Source organism: Eleutherodactylus coqui, chromosome 2 (assembly GCF_035609145.1).
Source record: "Eleutherodactylus coqui strain aEleCoq1 chromosome 2, aEleCoq1.hap1, whole genome shotgun sequence".
Lineage (NCBI taxonomy): Eukaryota > Metazoa > Chordata > Amphibia > Anura > Eleutherodactylidae > Eleutherodactylus > Eleutherodactylus coqui.
The window spans coordinates 202,659,151-202,679,852 of NC_089838.1; the positions used below are offsets into that span (position 1 = coordinate 202,659,151).

The 20,702-nt window shown below is 45.4% G+C and overlaps 1 protein-coding gene across 1 annotated transcript in view; it reads right to left on the reverse strand.

The window, feature by feature from the left end:
- The window catches only part of GOLGB1 (golgin B1), a 49,745-nt gene extending 29,813 nt beyond the window's left edge, over positions 1-19,932 (reverse strand). The window contains exons 1-8 of the mRNA XM_066592235.1: positions 19,810-19,932; positions 18,514-18,617; positions 14,502-14,669; positions 9,502-9,615; positions 7,494-7,766; positions 4,625-4,735; positions 553-2,167; positions 67-125 (exon numbers count right to left, since the gene is read on the reverse strand). Of these exons, the coding sequence (XP_066448332.1) occupies positions 67-125; positions 553-2,167; positions 4,625-4,735; positions 7,494-7,766; positions 9,502-9,615; positions 14,502-14,669; positions 18,514-18,600 (2,427 nt within the window). The 5' untranslated portion in view covers positions 18,601-18,617; positions 19,810-19,932. The remainder of the gene's footprint in view (positions 1-66; positions 126-552; positions 2,168-4,624; positions 4,736-7,493; positions 7,767-9,501; positions 9,616-14,501; positions 14,670-18,513; positions 18,618-19,809) is intronic.
- Between the last annotated feature and the right edge of the window lie 770 nt (positions 19,933-20,702).

The following is a 20,702-nucleotide window of genomic DNA, read 5'->3' on the forward strand; positions in this document are numbered from 1 at the left end:
AGGAGCTGTAATTCCCATGCAAGCGTTTGGGTTTTTAAAACCATCAAACTACAAATTGTACCTCACCTGGTGGCTCACTTCTGATTCCTGACAAATTCCTGTATACATGGCAACAGAATCTTCATCTATAAAATAGTTTAATAGTACATTTAATAATTTGTAAATTCCAGCCTTACCTCACTACTTTTAGTAGATGACAAAATACTGATACGCTAAACTTTATTACTGTATATTTTATATTGTGTTACAACAGATGTGTGAACTATAATGTGCAACCAAACTCTATAGTTTAGGTTTAGATGTTGATAAATGGTTCTAAAAGATATGGAATGGAATGATTGCCTCCTCTTCTGGCTAAGTTCCAGGCAGAGTGTGTGGAGTAACGTATCACTGAGGAATCAATTCACACTTGGGGTTTATTTTTAAAATGTGAAAGCAGGTGTTTATACATAAAAGTTGGATAGTTTTTATTAAGACTATTTGTATTATAGCTTCATTTTTTAATTTTAGGTTCATTGTAGCAAGTAAAAAAGTTGTCATTTACCAGCTCACCTGTTGCCACTGTGTAGTGCTGGGTGTTGAGGTCTGCAAATGAAACTAAGGTTTGCACATCCTTTTTATGCTGTAGTGGCTCCTCTTGACATGATCCCTGTCCACTTAGATTTTTATACTCCACACCACTCTGTTCTAGTTGTTTTTCTAGAAGCTGGTGCTCTTCTTGCAGTTTATCCAATTCAGACTGAGCTTCTCTCATTCTTTTAATCTCCTGTTTCATCCTCTCCAATTCATTCAGGATTTTCTGCTCTTTTTCAATCTCTTCAGTCAAATGATCAAATTCTTTGGTGGATTCCTTCATGCTTTTTAGTTGTTCCTTCATTCTGGACAACTCTGCATACCTTTTATTTTCAGTTTGTAGCTCAATTTTTACACTATCAATTTCCATATCATCATCATTGGGTTCATCGATTTTTTGTGCATCTTGCTCACATCCTTTTGGTTTAATCAACAGCTCCTGATTAGCTTTTTTTAATCTTTCCAACTCAATCTGCAACTCTGCTTGGCTTTCTTTATGTTGTTCTAGTTCAGCTCTTACTTGTTGCAACTGCTCCAGAGCACCTTTCTCCTTTTCAAGCTGTTCCCTTAGATGCTGCAACTCCCGGGCACCGTTTTGCTTTTCAGGTTTTCCATCTCTCTGCACCTCCTCCTGGGCACCCTTGTCCCTTTCAAGCTCTTTTCTGGGTTGTTGCAACTCTTCCTGGGCACCTTTCTCCCTTTCAAGTTGTTGCCTTAGTTGGTTCAACTCCTCCTGAGCACCCTTCTCTCTTTCCAGCTCTTCTCTTAGTTGCTTTAACTCCTCCTGGGCACCCTTCTCCCTTTCAAACTCTTCTCTGGGTTGCTGCAACTCCTCCTGCACACCCTTCTCCCTTTCCAGCTCTTCTCTGGGTTGTTGAAATTCCTCCTGCATACCCTTCTCCCTCTCTTCTTTTAGTTGCTGCAACTCCCCCTGGGCACCCTTCTCCCTTTTAAATTCTTCTTTGGGTTGCTTCAACTCCTCCTGCGCACCCTTCTCCCTTTCCAGCTCTTCTCTTAGCTGCTGCAATTCCTCCTGGGCACCCTTCTCCCTTTCCAGCTCTTCTCTTAGCTGCTGCAACTCCTCCTCGGCACCCTTCTCCCTTTCCAGCTCTTTTCTTAGCTGCTGCAATTCCTCCTGGGCACCCTTCTCCCTTTCCAGCTCTTCTCTCAGCTGCTGCAATTCCTTTTGGGCACCCTTCTCCCTTTCCAGCTCTTCCCTTAGCTGCTGCAACTCCTCCTGTACATTCTTCTCCCTTTCAAGCTGTTCCTTTAGTTGCTGTAACTCTGCCTGAGCTCCTTTTTCATTGGTCAGCTCTGCTCTCAATCTTTCTAGCTCCTCTTGTGCTCCGTTTTCTTGTTCTACTTGGATTTCAAGTTTTACTTTCTCGAGCTGTAATTTCAGACCTTCTTTTTCACTTGCTGCATCTTTCTCTTTATCAAAAGCTTCCTGTAACTGCTGGAATAAAACCTCTCTCTCTTTCAATAGGTCTTTGTGCAATTCAGCTTGTTGAGAACGTTCTTTTTGTTCAATAACTAGAGATTCGCGCAGTTTCAACAATTCCTGTTCCATTTCTCGAAACTGCTCAGAGAGAACCTACAAAGAACGTACATGAGTGGGAATTAGAATACACCAGTTGATGACAACCGTAAACAGTAATGCATATAATAAAACGCTTATTATAAGATCTATAAAAGAATCTAAGGCTGTGTTCACATCTGTGTTTGAGAGTCCCGTTGAGGTTTCCATCAAGATTTTCTGTAACACTTAACTACAAGAATATTTTAGCCTGTAGCGCTACTCTTGCTGTAAAAATACCTGAACCTAGACAGATCCTATTAACCCCCTGTGTCCAGCAGAAAATAATTTTAAAAAATTAAATGTCTTTGAAAAAAAATACAAGTACTACAGCAAAAAAAGTGATACAAGTTTGGTATCGTAGTAATCGTACTGATCCATAGAATAAAGTTATCATGCAGTTTGTGCGCCGTAGAAACAAAACACACTGAAGGATGGCGGAATGTCATTTTTTTCATTTTACTCCACTTAGAATTTTGTAAAAGTTTTTCAGTACATTATATGGTACTTTAAATAGCACTATTGAAAAATACAACCTGTCCCGCAAAAAACGAGCCCTCATACAGCGACGTCGGTGGATAAATACAGGAGTTATGATTTTTTAAGCGGGGGAGGAAAAAAGAAAAAGGGGAAAAAAGAAAAAAAAAAAGGGTCCTTGTCATTAAGGGGTTAAATAATGTACTAACTTCCTTCTCTGGGTCATTACGACGCAGGGATACCACATGTTTAATTTTGTTTTAATTTTTTTTTTTTACAAAGTAAGGCCGCCTGCAGACTGGCGGAAATTCCATGGTGGGATTTCACGTGGAATTTCCGCCCGTCGAAGCTGCCATAGGATTGCGTTAACAAACGCAATCCTAGGCAGACGGCCGCGATTTGGCCACGCGAAATCTCGCGCATCAAACAAACCGCAGCATGCTCTATTTCTGCGAGCCCCGCACAGAAACATCACTCCCCAGCCGCCAGCTCCGCTCTGCGCATCGCCGTCTGCCCGGCACATAAAAGACCGAGGGGCGCGGGAGCAGGTGAGTGACGAGCTGCTCTCTGCAGACGCTCAGGTCAGGTCCCGCTGCGAGAATTCTCGCAGCCGGATCCGACCCGGCCGTCTGCAGGCAGCCTAAAGGGAGACAAGTGTTTTTATTTATTTTTTTATTAAAAAAAGTTTTTAAAAAAATTATTTTTTTTGTCCCTTCCACAGAGACCCATCAGGACCCCCTGATCACATTGCGGGGGTCTGATGGTGACAGTCCTTTACATGCTGCAGTCGCATAGACCGCAGCATTTAAAGAGTTAACACAGCAGAGATCAGAGATTTTCTCCATTCTCTGCTGTGTAAGAGCTGGTGCCCGGCTATCCTCTAACAGAGGGAGCCCCCTTCCTCTGTCAGCCCTTTACATGCTGCAGTTGCATAGACTGCGGCATGTAAAGGGTTAACACAGCAGAGATTGGAGGTTTTCTCCATTCTCTGCTGTGTAAGAGCTGGTGCCTGACTATCCTCTGACAGCCAAGCATCAGCTCTCCCTGCCACAGAGACCAAGGGCTGGCTTCTGACAAGCCGATGGTCTCTATGGCAACTGTAAACAAAGCACTGCAGGACTTTGCCGGCAGATCAGCAATATCTTCCAGCTTCTATTTTTCAAAGTCCTGCACTGCTCTGTGTGGGTCTGTGCAGGCAGAGCACACTGCCACCGCTTATGGCATTGTGCTCTGCAGCTCCTATAGTGAAACATAGCCCGGAAATCTTCCGGGCTATATCATTATCGGCAGTGGAGCTCGTCCCGGAAAATTTCCGGGCGTGCTACTCAAGGGGTTAAAGGGGTATTCCTGGGCTATGGCATTTTTTTCAGTTTCCACTGGATGGGTGAAAATAGATAGCAGTCAGACCCCCAATGATCTAAGACCCCCACCAATCCCAAGAACAGGGTGTTCTGTTTACCCTACTTATGGTCACAGTAGAACCACTGCTCTGACAAGAGTGAATGAAGAGCTGGCCGCACATACGCAGTACAGTACCATTCATTTCAATAGAGCTGACAGAAACAACTATGTGACGTCACTCCGGTCAGAGCTGCAATGCAGAAACAACCAACAGTGGGACAAATGGAAGCCTCTGTTCTTGGGATCAGTGGGGGTCCTTGTGGACGGATCCCCACTATCTATGAGTTTTCACCCATCCAGTGAATGGTTGAAAGCCGAAAAAGAAAAACCCATCGCATTGCTGGAATACAATTCAATTAGCTCTGTGTTGATTTAGATCCACAAGTAAAAAAGATGATTTTGGAAGGAAATGGAAGTCATAATGGAGGTAAGAAAAACAAAAGAAATTTTGAAAAAATTATACAGTGCATATGAAGGATTTTGTAAAGAGATAATATCCTGGTTCCCCAACTGTCTCCCTGTCCACCGACCCAGCAACCTACCACCAAGATTATGCAATTTTGTTTTCTATTCAATACAAAAAAAGCGAGCGCTCACCTGCTTCTGAAGTTCAGCACTCTGCAGCTCTTGCTCCAACATCTCCACTACCTGATTACGAGAGTGGAGGGCTTCATTCTTTTCCTCCAGTGCCCTCAGTATTTGAGGAGTCTAAGGCAGACAACACAGCATCACTAGATTACATTCCACAATAAACAAACGGATTATGTATAACATTAACATTTTAAACTTATAATACTTAAACTAGGTTTTGGAAACATTAGCACAGCTTTACTTTTCTCTCTCACCTCTTTATATATTATACTTTACGAAAAACAAAAAGGGGGACATTTATTAATGGCCCTGCACCACAATTCCAGCATTAAAAAGTTGAAGTCGCAAAATTTAGCAATTTCCTTCTTCCTGTGCCGGCCCTGACAATTTTCCGCAAAGTGGGAGGGGGACGACCCCTCGCTGACAGATGCATAATTTACGTCACAAAGCAGCGTAAATTGTGCCAAAAATGTACGCCTGGTCAGAACCAGGCAAACATTTGTCTAGGCACCGGTGGACATTTTACTAAGCCTGGTGGTGCAGGAAATGCCGGGCTTAGTAAATTTCCCCAAAAATCTATATTTCACACCACTGTGTACAGTACTAAAATGTCACTCTTAAGTCGAAAACATTGTAACTTTGAGGTCATAACTCTATGGAAAAAACTACTTATTTTCCACGCCCGCAGAATGTGAAATCAAAATAAGAAAAACAAAAAAGGGAAGACTAAGACCTCATGTCCACAGGCCCACACGGTTTCCCCGTGCAGAATCCTCCAGCCGATTCCACACAAGGCCAAAAAAATACAATATACTTACCTGTCCGGACACTGCGGGGCTCTCCTCCGTGCAGGCCGTATCTGCTTTCTTTAGCACGGTGGATGTGCCCGGAGGGCCGGAGGCGTGCCAGGAGAAGGTGCCGTCCAGTCTTTTTTTTTTTTAAACTCCTGCTTACCCGCAGCACGGACGCAGTGTCAGCTGTGTCTGTACTATGGATCCGGATGGCTTCCATTGGCCTCAATGAAAGCCGTCCGTGCGGGAAAACCGCACAAAAACGGAGCATGCTGTGGTTGTTTTCCTGCACGCCCGATCAGTACACCGAGGGAAAAGGACATCTGCAGGTATTTAATTACCTGCGGGTGCCCAATGATTCCCTATGGGCGTGGATTGCACGCGCGTTTTTTAAAAATTCCATTTTTGCCGTGGAAATGAGGACTAAAGCCTACCTATTGTTTCAGTTCACATTTCAATAAGCTGTCCTGTGTGTACATGAGGAGTACAGCTATAGATGTAGCAATTGTTAACATGACTGGTGCATCATAACTCATCATTCTAAGGTAGTAAACTGTAGTTAAAGGGAATGTGCCATCAGAAAAAGACCTTTCTTCTTCTAATTTACAGTCACAATCTATAGCTTTTTAAAAAAAAATCCTAAAATCCTGCATTTTTCACACTGACCACAGAGCCTAGTACTAGTCTGTTACTTCCTGTTCGTGAGATGACTGCTGCAAACCTAACATCACAGGCAGGAAAAGTAATGGGCCATTTACACGTGACGACTATTGCTCAAAATTCATTCAAACAAACGCATTTGAGCGATGATCATGCAGTGTAAATGACAAAAAGAAACAAATTTTAAAAAAAGCTCACTATTCATTTGCAGTTAGTCATCGCTGACTTTCAATCAGCATAAAAACCATTGCTGGATCGCGGGCTTGGCATTCTGTGTAAACGCACCCAGCTCAGCACCTCCCATAGACGGTGAAGCTCTGAGCGAGAAGCCAGTGGGAATCCCGCGATTCAGGGTGAAGTCTCTTAGCATAAACGCTCTGCACGAGCACCAGTGGACTTAGCGGTGAGGTCAGCGCCCGTGCAGTCGTTGACCCGACTGTCAGCCCGTGTAAAAGGGACATAACACAGGATCCACCATTTACAATAGGAGATCAGATGGGACCAGCTACTCCCCCTCCCTGCACAATGACCTCTGCATCGATAACAGGATGAGTCTAGAACACTCTCCCATACAAGTTAATGGGTCAGCTCCTGTCCGTTGTGTCAATGGCCCATGAGGCTGCTGTAAAGCAGATCTTCTAATCTGTGGATTAATGTAGCTCAGGAAAGATGGCAGCCCCCATAGTAATGTACAGACATCATAATGCGTTAAAGAAGTTTTCTGGGAGTAAACTATTGATGACCTATCATCAATAGTTAACTGGAGGGGGTCTGCCGCTCGGGATCTCCAACGATTAGCTGTCTGTCACGCATGTGACATTATCGTCACCAGTCACATGGCTTTAAAAGCAGCTCAGTCCTATTAAAGTAAATGGGATTGAGCGGTTATACCAAGCACAGCCACTTTGCAATGTATAACATTGTGCCAGGTATGTGCTGAAGTGGCTATTGCGCTCACCCAAGCGTCGCTGTCACTTTAAATCCACTGATCAGCAGAGATCCCGAGTGACGTACCCCGCTGATCAATTATCAATGATCTGTCCCAAAGATAGGTCATTAATACTTTAGTGCTGGAAAACTTGTTTCAAAGGTAAAATTTGCTGCATTTGTAGTTTTGGCCATTGTATGACTTGTATATGGAATATGTGACCAGTTTTCCCCTCTGCAGGCTCCATCTCTAATTGGGGTGGAAATTTACTGAGTCCGGCATTTCCTGCGCTGGGCTTCGTGCAATTTCCCAAGGCACATGATGTGCTGAATACATGAAGAAGCGCATGCTCTGATCAAAAAGAACCATTAGTCTAAAAAGCTAGAATGTCAACTTCTAAAATATGGTTTTGTACAAATTTTCTAGTAAAGTTTAGGACTAACTTTTAACTACAAGTCTACACACACATTCAGTGTCTTATTGTAGTCATTCTTACCTCAAACTCTTGTTTTTTAGCAGCATCCTCCCTTTCCTGGAGGGATTTTGTGAGTTCTTGACTGTCTTGAAGCTGCTTTGTCAGACTTAGAATAGTTTCTTGACTTTCAGAAAGCTGTTTTGTGAGTGCACTGATACTGCTTTGACTTTCCTGTAGTTGTCTTGCAACTTCATTGCCATCTTGCTGTTTTGAGTTGGCATCTTCATTATCCTGTACACCTTTTGATACGTTTCCTCCATTACCATTTTTATCTTCACTTCTCTCCTGGCTTGTCTGAATGCAAAAAGAGAGAATTTTTGTTTAATCTTTGCTCACTTATGTAAAACGCTAACACGGGACGATCAGCATTCAGAATTGTTCAGCCTCCCACGCTCCTGTGGGAATTTGAATGATAATCACCCCGCATAAGCGCTAAGCAAGAATCGTTATCGTTTAGTTATTCAGTTTCTGCATGCAGAAAACTAAACGACATGCTGTTCAGTGTAAACCGCAGTCTTCACTTTTCAACGACTGTCTGCTTACTGTGAATGGAGGCGAGTAGGGGGAGAATGCTACCTGGCCTGCTCCGACTCCAGAGATACTGGGACAAGTGTCGGGCATAGTTTGCCTGACCGCTTGTCCCGTGAGGACCGTTGGCTTTGGCAAATACAACACCTCATAATGTGACTACCAATCTAACAAAAGGAAAGCATTTTGGAAGAGGTCATAAAAGAGAAATCTGGTTACATCAAATCATCTTAAAAAGGACCGTCTCACAAAAACAACCCATTTTTAAGTAGAACCCAGCTTAAGACTGAGACAGGCAGTAATGCTGCAAGGCTGAACTTTCCCTATACAATATATAAGTAAGGGCCCTTTTACGCAGAGCAATTCTTGTTAAAAAAAGAAAAAAAGCTGTTGGATTGTGCAAATTTGAACAATAGTTGTTCAGTGTAAACACAGCAAATAATTGAATGACGAACGAAAATTTGCTCACTTATCATTCTTCATTCGGGTTCACACGAGAGTGTTTTTGTGCGTACATACGTGTGCACCTAGGTACGAGCAAAAACACGCGTGAACACAGCTGCATGCTTGTTGTCAATGGAGCCGCGGCTGCTGCCAGCGGCTCCATTGAAAACAATGCTCTGCCAGCACCCCTGCATTCTTTTTCAGGGAAGGGCTTTACATATAAGCCCTTCCCAGAAAAAGAAACATTTTTGTGTTTTTTAAAAAAAAAAAGAAATTACCTCTCCGCCGCTGCCATGGTCCCCGCGGGCATGAAGAACACATCTCCTGCAGGCGGCAGATGTTTCCTTCACCCCCGCTAGTTAAAATAATTCCCTGCTGCTACATCTGCCACATCTGTGACAGATGCAGCAGAGGAATTCTTCAATTCTCAACGGCAGCTGTCACACATGACAGCTGCGGTAGAGAATCCTGCTGTCGGCATCCCCATCAGTAGCTTTTCAGGGAAGGGCTTCATAAGCGGCTCCCATTCGGACAATCCGCACGGAAATTCTGCAGCAAATCCGTCCCGTGTCAACCCAGCCTAAGACCTCATGGCCACGGGCAGATCAGATTCCGCATGCAGGAGGCCGCAGCAGAATTCGACCATGCAGCCAAGGACAGATCCGGGTCTTCTATTTTCTTCACTGCGGAAGTGTGCGCTGCCGCACATGCGCAGTAGTCTTTTTTTGTTTTTTAACTCCTGCTTCCTGCAGAATCCGCAGCCCATCCACAATTCAATAAGAGCTAGTTCTCATACAGCGAAGTCAAAAAATAAAAGTTATGGTTGGGACAAAAAAAAAACAAACAAAAAAAAAAAAAACCTATCTCAAAGTCATTGTATTATTGTATAGCTCTATGGAGAGACATGGGGTTTGGCCATTTTTTTCTTAGTTGTCCTCGTATGGTCTTTTAGGTGTCAATAAAACAAACAATAAAGAAGAGTATTCAGTACACTGCATTCATTGTGGATTTGTAAGAATGAAAATGGAAAAATCAGAAAGTGGCAGCGGACAGTTACCTGATCAGCAGCTGTTCTCTTGAGTTCTTCAATTTGCTTGTTCAGAGTTGTCACTTTAGCTTTCGCCTGAAGTTTCAGCTTTGTAAATTTTGCTTCCACAGCTTCTCTCTCCGACTTAAGCACAGAAAAAGGAGTATAGATTATTAGATTTTTACACGGTACATCTGCAGAATGACGCACTCTAGACAAATATAAAGTCCTGGCTTAAGGCTGGTTTAGACGCAACGATTATCGCTCAAAAAATCTTTTGAGCGACTAATGAGCGATAATTGTTGTGGGCTTTTACAGCACAAGGTGATCGCTTAAACGTTGAGCGATCACCTTGCGCTCCGAGCGGGGGATGCAGAAGACAAGCGGGGCCGCTTGTCTTCTGCATCCAGCTGTTCTCTGCACGAAGCGCCCGGCTGTTATACAGCTGAGCGCTCTGAGCGTGGGAAGCAGAAGACAAGCAGGGCCGCTTGTCTCCTGCATCCAGCTGTCCCCAGCTTGAAGCACCCAGCTGTTATACAGCTGAGCGGGAGATAAAGAACACAGCTGGACCGCTGTGTTCTTCATACCCCCCCTGTCTTCAGGGAGCGGAATACAGCTGAAACAATAGTATCTGTTATATCCCGCTGTGAATTCCTGATAACTGATTGCTGATCTTTCAGTATGCTGAAAGATCAGCAATCAGCGACGGCTTAACGAAAAGTACACAATGTCAGTGCAGTTAGACACAACGATTATCGCTCAAAAGATTGCTTTGAGCGATTTTTGAGCAAAAATCGTTGTCTAAATCAGCCTTTACTCCACATGAGGCCCCAGCCCTACTCTATGATAAAAGCCTCACATTTGGCTTAAAGATGCAGCAACAAATAGTGAAGTTAGTAATTGTGGATTCAACATCATCCAGGGGAATAAAGCTTACCAGATTGCTGGGAAAGATGGGACGCGACTATGCCACAAAACCAAGTGACAAACACAACACTTGTTATATACACTGATCAGGACTGCGATGGGTCTACACTAGGATCCATTTCTATGTCCTTCTAAGTGTAATAAAATGCATTTCTGTGCAGAAAAGACAAAGTTTTGTTTAGATTTCCTGCGCAGTCACTTAGCAATGACTGCATATGGGCTGCAGGTATATATGCGACAAAGAACAATGAGGTCTATCTCGCGTATATACATGGCAAAATAGAACACGCTATGTTTTTTGTGCTTGCGTATCACGCAATTCCTACACACTAATGTGAGTGAAACTGCGTATCACACGGGCGTAGAGACCGCGCAATACATGGTAAATATATGGTCGTACAAGCCTAGCCTAAGGCTACTTACACATGGGTAAGCGTAATACCGGGCCATGAAACCTGGGCGGATATTGCACTCACGAACGTGCAATTTACCAATGGATGTAAGGCATTATTTTCAGGCAAGATGCATCACATCTGTGAAGTTTCGAACCTCTCATGCGAGTTTGATTTTAATGGGAAACCTTGCATCACACTCGCATGCACATTGAGCGAGGCAGTGAAATCATCTGGGCGATGTGTTCCAAGGAACGCAAAAAGTTAGAATATGCTACGATTTTTTGCTCGTCTATAGGACTCCATTGAATAGAACGAGGTTTATATATGCAGGAGATTTGTGCGTCTCACAACGTACAAATCTCGTGAGATTTTCTCGGCCGTGTGAAACTAGCCTAAGGTCGGCTTCATACCAATGTGGGTTTTGAGACGCACAAATATGAACCCCATTCTTCTGAAAGGGTTTATACACATGAGCAATGCTTTCCTGCAAGGCACCGCAATGCTACAAATCACGGCATGTTCTATCTTCCTGCGTGCTCTCACACTGCAGCCCCATTGAAAGCAATGGCAGAACTCCATGATCCTCTGCCACAGGTGTGACAGCTGCGCCGGAGGATCCCTGCATCCCCAAAGTGATGCAAGGCCGTTTTCACATCCCTCGCATCCACAGGGATTTCACATGGTGGGAAGCGCGATAAGGGGGCGGAATTCACAGCCCCATATCACGCTCATCCATGTGAGTTTAGCTGAAGTGTGAACTTTTTTTTTTTGTTTGAAAATATATTTAAGATACCTTAAGTTTCACCCTAATTATCGCTGGAAACAGCTAATTTGGGCACTAGTCGTGTCGAAGTCACTTGATTTTGTTTTGCTCACCTAAAAACCAAGTGACTGTTAGGTCGTGTAAACGGGAGGTACTCAATATCTGAGAGACTGTCTGTTCAGTGCGAATGAGGCGGACGGGCCAGAACGACCTCCAGCCGCTCCGCCTCCATTAACAGAATGACTATAGTTCCTGTTTCACATAACAGGAGCCACAGTTGCTGGGACCAATGCCAGGTGCTAATGCTCCCAACAGTCGTCCCATATAAAGTCGCTCCCATGCATATTAAAAGTCCTGGCTATGGGAGGTGCAAAATGTCCAAAATTGCCTGACAACAAAAGGGTTAAACTAGGGATAGCTGAAATCATAGCAAGGCATGGTCATTTTTTCACATGACACCTTAAATCAGGGCACAAGCTCCTATTTGAAAAACAATGTTCTCCAGGATATGCACACAATACAAACAGGATATAAAAAGAGAGAAAGATATGGGAGGAAAATAGAGCTAAACGAGCTAGAACCAACAATGCATGATTGATGTAAAGCCAAGGGAAAGGTGTGCAAAAACAGCATCCTGACGCCACAGGTACTGTTAGAGGAGCCGATTCTTGTTTGAAGGAGCGAGTGAAGTTATTACTAGCTAGTCCGCCCTCACACACGGCGTTTAGACAGGCAGATACATTGTTGGCTTGTTCAAAGGACCATCATTTAGTCTTTCACATTTGCTTCATAAGGGCTCGGGATAGGTCATCAATAGTTGATCGGCCGGGGTCTGCCACTCAGGACGCTGACTGATCAGCTGAGCGGGGCGCATGCTGTCAGCGCCGCAATAACAGAGGTCGGAGTGGAAGTTTCTGCGCCGACCTCTGTGCAGTAGCCGGCGTTGGCAACTGCAGGTACAGCTCGCGCTGATTTCAAGAGTCATGCCTGCAGATACACTACACAGAGGTCGGCGCAGAGACTTATACTGCTTCCACTCCAATCTTTGTGTATTTGCGGTGCAGACGGCATGCGCTTGCTCTGCGGATTAGTCGGGGTCCCAAGCGACGGATCCCAGACGATCAACTATTGATGACCTGTCCTGAGGATAAGTCATCAGCAGAATTCTCCCTGGAAAACCCCTTAAAAGAAAGCACAGTATGTAAGACATTGAAACACCCTTGTTTTGAAGCCTGCTACATTGCGAGAAAAAAAAAAAAACTAAATGCGCGGCATGCTCTATACAGCCGTGATTTGCAATGTTTTGTAGCCCATGTTTCCCTATGGAGCCTTCCTTTTTTGTTGCATCACACAAAAAGGTGGTTTTCATGTGGTGCGATGCAACTTTTATAGTAGAAAGTCCTACTGTTTTGAGCCATAAAATAAACCCTAGCTGCATTTAAATAAAAAAACAAAAACAAACAAAAAAAAAAACACATCAGCTAACAGGAGCTGTCCGCTGCACTTCTCTGCAGCTCCGGCACTTACCTGCAGCCTTCAGACAGTGTTTCCTGGTCAGGGGTTTCAAAAATCCTGGAAGCACTGGCTCTGATTGGCTCTCAAGCACCACGGTTCGGCCAATCACTGCAGCGCTCGATGAATGAATCACAGCTATCGCATTGAATGGCTGTGATTAGTTAATTGATCGCTGCAGTGATGTTTAATGCAGATAGGGCTTATATTTCAAGACCCCCCCCCCCCCCCCCCAAAAAAAAAAATCCTGGCAAAAAAGGTACACAAAAATAACGATATCGCAACAAGAAAATGCAGCAATATCACACAGATCACAGATGTGATATCGCTGAAATTTTCTCAGGGCAATACCGCTGTCGCCCATGTGAAAGAGGCCTGAATGCCAGGTGGTAGGCTGGGTTCACATGGGGCGGAATTGCCACGGAATTTCTGTGCGCGCTCTCTACAATTTTTATCCCCGGATAAAGCAGCAAAGTGCAAGAGATTTACAAAATGTCAATTTTAGCGCCGTTTGTGCTGCAGCCATCTCTCCTCTCTATGGGGATAAGCTGACCGCAGCAGAATAAGCCGCTTGAAAACCCACAGGACTTCAAACTGCAGAATTTCCGTGCATTCCCCCACTGCAGATATTTTGCGACGTTTCCGCCCCGTGTGAACCCAGCCTTAGTGTTTAGAATGGGTTAACGAGCTGACCATGTTCTATACATGGGGTGGGGGGAGGGGGGTATCAGTTAGCTGTCTTTGAAGGAAATGCTGTCAAGGAAAAAAACAAAAAACAAAAAGACAAAATGATAGAACTGCACTTTTTTTGGTCATCCAGTCTCCAAGAAAAAAATTGAATAAAAAAGGGATCAAAAAGTTGTAACTACCACAAAATTGTATTAATAACTACGGGGGTGGGGACATGGATTTCAAATCTGCATGGGAGAAGAAGTAGTACAGTCATTTCATGATCCAGATTCTGTGGCCCACCTGTGTTCGAAATTCTGCATGCAGATTTGCTCATTGAAAAGTACTAAATTCAAAAGCAGATCCGTGGCCATACATCTGCACGTTTTTTAAAACCGGAATTCACGCCAAAAAAATTAATATATCAGATGGCGGAACTGACGGAGAACATACCCCGAGCGTGGTTACTCTAGTAAAAATAAAGAAAAATAAAGTTATGATTTTTTTTGAAAGTAGGAATGGAAAAGGGCCGTGATAGGAGGGGCCGATAGGCAACTCTAGCGTCAGTCGCACATGGAAGATTCAAAGGCCAATTGTATGGCTCCTGAGCAGCGGGGAGGTATGTGCAACCTGTCCCCCGGGTCAATATCCCTGCCGTGCTGTGGATTAGCGGCTGCAGCGATGCCGACAGATGTCCTTTACGACAGAGATTAACTTTGTCATTGAAATGTACTGTAGCTGTCAAGCCTCACACTGGTCCGTACCTTGATCTGGATCTCCTTCTGCTGAAGTTCTGCATCCTTGTGTTTTAGCTCCACATCCTTATGCTGGATCAAGTCTTTTAGCTGCACCACCAGCTTCTCATAATGGGCCAATCTTTCCATCTGGTCCTCCGACATTCCCTCCGCAGTTCCAGATTCTTGTCCATGGTCCTGTATACAGAAGGAAACCCATCACTGCAACGCACATCACTCTATGTCGGACTCTGAGAAAACCCTGATTGCAATCATTTCTGCTCTCAAGCAGAACCCCCACTAATGACAGTGCTCCCCGACATGTCTTCTTTACTAAATACTTGCATTCTCCATCACACTTCAATTCTGAAGAATCTTTTCTTTATGTGTGCAATTCCTCAGTTATTCCTCCTGGAAATATGCAAGAGATACATAGACGACTGGGCTTTACCACTCTGCTTGTCAATAGGGTGTAGTTAACACTGATTAGATGTTGTCACACTGGGCATGGACACACCCCATTGACAAAGGGAATGGAAGTCACCTGTCTCATGTTAAGAGGGGTTGTCTGCACAAACATACCCAAATCCAGTGGTGCCAACACCTCCACATGATGATACCAGGTCACTTGGTATAGATCTTTCTCTTCCCTCTTGGGATTGGTGAAGTCATTTGGAGGGGGTAACTGGCTCATTTCAATAACTACACCCCCCCCTACTCTGTCTCTGCATCAGCCTTGCAAAGGGGGCTGCTTAATTACTGAAATGAGCCAGCCAGCCTTTTCCTTGTCCCTGTGTGTCTAGGCCGTCTAGTTCTAGGCATGGCAAGAATACAACAGAGCTGTCCTTGTCATTCCGGTCCTCCCGCTACTATCATATTACCTTGGAGAGAACATCTTCCTTTTGCAGCAGGACGTAAAGTAATGTTTGAACCCTTTGTAATCACTAGAGAGCAACAATATTTAGTATTTTGTCTCTAATTGCATGGTATTGCCAGTATTCAGATTGCATTATTTAATATGCCGGGTGATTACATTCCAGAGTTCCGTGAGATCTGCAGGAAGCAGCGCTATGATGAAACCCCCTAACGGAGCCGTGCACGTCTATTGTGAAATGGACAGCCCTTTGGGATCTGTTTTACAAGGTTTCCGTCCGGTTCTTGTTTACGACTGTGGAATAGCAGTTGACTACGCATTCTGTACGCCTAATAAAATGGCAACTTTATAAGGGCTCTTACCCACTTGCTTTTTTTTTTTTTTTTTTTTTTTTAACGCTGCAATATCGCTGCGTTTTTTTTAACGCGATTGTCAATGAGACTTTCTAATGTTAAAAACACATCGCAAGTTTGTGCTTTGCAATTTTTGTGCAATGAGCAAGTGGGTAAGAGCCCTAAAACAAACACCAAAGTGATGTCCATTTCATAATATAACTGAATGGCTCCATTTGTTCCCGTTCGGGGGTCCTGACACTGCGCCATTTTCCTTAGGCTAGGTTATCAATATTTGATTGACAGGGAACCCCTGCAATTAGCTGTTCGCCAGGCCACTGTCAGTGTGTATGGAACTGACAGCTCTGTACACTTTGCAGTGGCCCAAGTTGGTACTGCAGGCATTTTTTTCATTGTAATCAAGGCCCAGAACACTGCACAAGGTACAGAGCCATCTGCTTCCGACTCCATACACACTGACAGCAGCCCGGTGAACAGCTTATCGGAGGGAGTACTGAGCGGCCGATGCTCACCACACCAATCAACTGTTAATGACATAGCCTGAGAACAGGTCATCAATAGCTCAGAAGTGCAGATGTGGACAACCCCTTAGTAGGAGAAGAACACTCCAAGGAGACTAATCATAATTGCAAGTCATGTACATATTTTATAAAGGGCTTTTCCTATTTGTTTTCTCTCTGGCAACATGTCATATGACCTGTGATGTCCCATATATAGGTCACATGGGCTTGTAGGTAATAGGTCCAGGCTGGTATATGGGATGGCACTGATGACACTCTGTTTTGGGCCAGGACATTGGCAGCAGCATTCACATGGGTAAACAGACATGTAATCGCTGAGGCCAACGTAAACACAGACTAGCCAGGAGAGCACATCAGCGGGAAGGGTGTAATTTGGGTATTTTTTTAAGTTGATCCCTCCTACTGCCACCATCGCTTAATATATTGCATAACCCTGTTAACGTTAAAGTCCCATTTTGAACATAACTTACAGAGAAAAAAGTGCACAACATTTATGTAAACGGCACAATCAATTTAATCAGCGCAGCAGGTGCGGGCAACTCCTATGGCAAGGGTGTCCAACCTTTTGGTGTCTCTGGGCCACATTGGAAGAAGAGTAGTTGTCTTAGGTGGAACATTAAATACACCAAAACTAACGAAACAGGATAAGCAAAAAAAAAAAAGGAAAAAACGAGTATACTCACTAAGGCACATTACTTGAGCGAGTAGTGCCTTAGCCGAGTATCTCCCCGCTCGTCTCTAAAGATTCGGGGGCCGGTGACAAGTGAGTTGCGGCGGGGAGCAGGGGGAAGGGGGGGGGGGGGATCTCCCTTCCGTTCCTCCCCGCTCTCCCCCGCCGGCTCCCGAATCTTTAGAGACGAGCGGGGAGATTCTCGGCTAAGGCACTACTCGCTCGAGTAATGTGCCTTAGCGAGAATACTCGCTCATCTCTATCCGTCACCACAGATAAGCAAAAAAGTCCTCACCTAATCCTAATTATGCAGCGCCCAGTTTGGAGAGCCTTTTAAAATAGTCTAGCAGGTCCCAACCCTCATCATCCTCCATACAAGACCTATCATCATTGTGCTCCACTGTGCCCCCCCAAAACTCCATCATCTCTAAAGTAACCCCCGCTGCTGGAGTCAGTACCTGCTTCAGGCTCACATGCAGCCGACCATGATGAGACCACCTTCGCTCTTCCTCGATACTGGATAGGAGCAGTTAGAAGGTGTCGAGGACAGGAGGAAGAATCACCGCCGGATGCTGGATGTGCAGTGACAGAGTGAGTCAGATGGTCATAGAGCTGCAAGTGCAGCCCGCTGTGTGTATAGCCTGCCTGTGAGCGGACGCCACAGCCCACTGCGGCTAGGTACCGCCTGTGTCCTCACCTCCTCTAGATTCAGCCGGCGCAGACCCTATTCCCCTTCCAGGCCTGGTCATGATCACACATGCTGCAGCTGCGATTCAGACGCCCCTGCCCTTAATAATCAAAGAATGCTTACCTGCCTGGCCAACTCACCACGAGTGCATGTGACGTCTAATGGTGCCAAAACATCTCAGTTTGGGCTAATTCACAAAACCGCATTTTTACAGCGTATTACACGTGCGCTGTACGCCCGTGTGATAACTGGTAACTCGCAAACAATTACATCGCCTTACGCAGTTCCACTCACAGTGTCGAAATTGTGTTTTCTATAGGAGTGTATACACACACATGCCCAGATGCAATTACATTGCGTATTGGCGGCGGGTATACATGTCATCGCTAAGTGATGGCACAGGAAAGATATAGAAAAAAAAAACACCACGTGTGCTGTGCATGACAGTGTGCATCAGTACGCGGTCATGCGCAGTACAATTTCGCTGCCATATGCGGCAGCAAGCAGGGTCACAGTCGGCTCAACTGCTGTAAAAACGCTGCTGGACCCCTGCCGTAAAAACGCTGCTGGACCCCTGCAGCACTTTACACGTACAGATGTGTGAGCCCGGCCTTTTAAAAAAGTTTACCGTTTTGAGTTGGCCGGCATTCATAGTCATCACAGGCTGCGGGTTGGACACCCCTGTGCTGCGGAGTCACAAGACCAGAGTCAAATAAAATCCAAACATGTCCCACCGCTCAGACGTCGGACTCCGTGGATGACAGAGGATTACCACCTCCTTCACGCTGTAGAAGCGCCCAGGAGTGGTGGACATAACATCCAGGGGCACTGCACACACTCCAGGCGCTATCTTCAGTGCGGAGGAGGAGGAGGTAATCCTCTGTCATCCATGGAGTCCCGCCGTCTGAGCAGCGGGACATGTTATTTTTAACTTACAGAGACGCTTGCGGTTTCGGATCCGTCGCCATCTCCAGAGAGCTCGTGCAGCACTGTGTTGGCGATGCCAGATAGACGGCTGAACATCCCGAGCGGAGTCCGGCCTAAAACACAAGGAGGAGGAGGTCGTAAATCACATAGCTGCAAACTAGGCAGATTATGTGGGCGACACCGGGGTGGCAGCCAGATTACGTGGGCGACACCAGGGTGGCAGCCAGATTACGTGGGCGACACCAGGGTGGCAGCCAGATTACGTGGGCGACACCAGGGTGGCAGCCAGATTACGTGGGCGACACCAGGGTGGCAGCCAGATTACACCCAGGACAACTATACATTTCTATATAGAAGTTTTTAGGTCTTTTAAGATACAATTTGACAGACTGAAAATTGTTTAACTGCCACTCCTTAGGCCTCATGTCCACTAGCTAAATGGAATTGCGGATTCTGCAGCGGATTTTGCCCATAGGGAATCATTGGGCATCCGCGGGTCCATTTAATTGATTTTTGCACCGACGGATGGCATTTTAAAAGAATTCCGCGGCATTGATAGCAATGTGTGTGGATATCTGCATGCAAAAAAAAAAAACATTTAAAGCAAATCCACGCGGAATCCACCGCAGAAATCCGTAGCAGATTCTGCGCAGATTGTATTTTTCAAGTGGACATGAGGCCTTAATCTTAAAGCGAAACGCCGCAGAAGAATAAAAGTATTGCATATTATTGCGCATTATTATAATGATCAGGATTACAACACGGGCGGAATAAAAGGTGGGCTCATCAACTAAGAAAACACCAAACTTCCAGAAGTGAGTTTTACAAGTTTGTGGAGAATACATGAAAAGTGACAACTTTATTCTATTAGTCAACAATGTTCTGTGGGCTTTTAGGAGAGACGATCTGTGCACATGTGATGGTGGCATAGAGGGGATTACACAGTGGAGACGGGGAGCTCCATCACACCATGCCGCACCCCAATACTTCTAGAGCTGTGGACACATAAGAGGACAGTGATCACTGATGTAGCAGCGGGCGGGAGGACGGGCATGGAGGAGAGGTGGCAACAAGTCATCAGGTGACTGCTCTAACTAAGACCTGTAACCAGGGGCCTGCCCATACTTTGTAAGGACTGCGGGCTGATCATAGGGGGCAGTGCCAGGCTCCAAAGGGGGCTAGTACCTGGCACCCCAACCTTAGTAGCTGCAGGCCATGCACTAGCAGGGGTGACAGTGCCATGTAATGGAGGGGCAGCAGCACACATCAGCCGGGTATACAATGCAGTGCACGCTGTGCCGTTACCTCTCCCCGGCTGCCCTGCTAGTTTGCCCCGCTCTCCCGTCGTCGGGGCTTCTCGCGTTCGGCTTCGATCACAGATTTCTTCCCGTATCTCTTATTGGCGGCTCCTCCTGCGGCCACATCATCAACACAGCATTTCCGGATGAATTAGAGGAATCCGCCTCTTTTCAAATAGTTCACCAATCAGCGTGACTCTCCTCTGCTGCCCCCGCCCAGTGGGAGTGACAAAGTAGTTATCAGCCAATTGTATCCGCGAACTAATCTCCCGCCCCCCCATAGTCATGGTCAATCACAAGGCAGTGATCGCAAGAGAAACAATGACGTGAGCAGAAGGACCCGGCAAAAGGCGTGTCTATTCCCGACCAATCACAGCCCGTGACACATGTGCAGCCTGTCTACATATAGAACTGATAGGATCAGACAGTGACCTGATGGTGGCTAATCCCCGCGATCCCGGATTGATGCGCACGGTTACGGGCTTTCTCTTGTACATTGTGTGCAGCTGCTGCTGTAGCGGAGCCTCTTTTGGTATTTAGGTTTTCTTTGCACACACACTTTGGTGAATCTTTTGCCCCCCAAACATGCATGTAAAAAGATAATTAATTTTGCTTACACAGTACATGCGTTTTTATCAGCATATTGTTCCTTTGGCTAGGTGCACATGTCTGTTAAAAAACTGCATCCTTTCAGAAGGTCCCTAACTGCCATGGCAACCGCATGGGACCCCACGATCTCATCATTTGGGGGTCGCACGAGACTCCCGAACATCGGGGCTGTACCTCAGCTAGCAGTATTGAGTATTTTTCCAGCATGGATGCCACCTCTGTGAACAAGGTCTTAAAGGGATTATCCACCACATGTAAATTTAGTTGTATGGCTCCAAATCAGGATAAAAG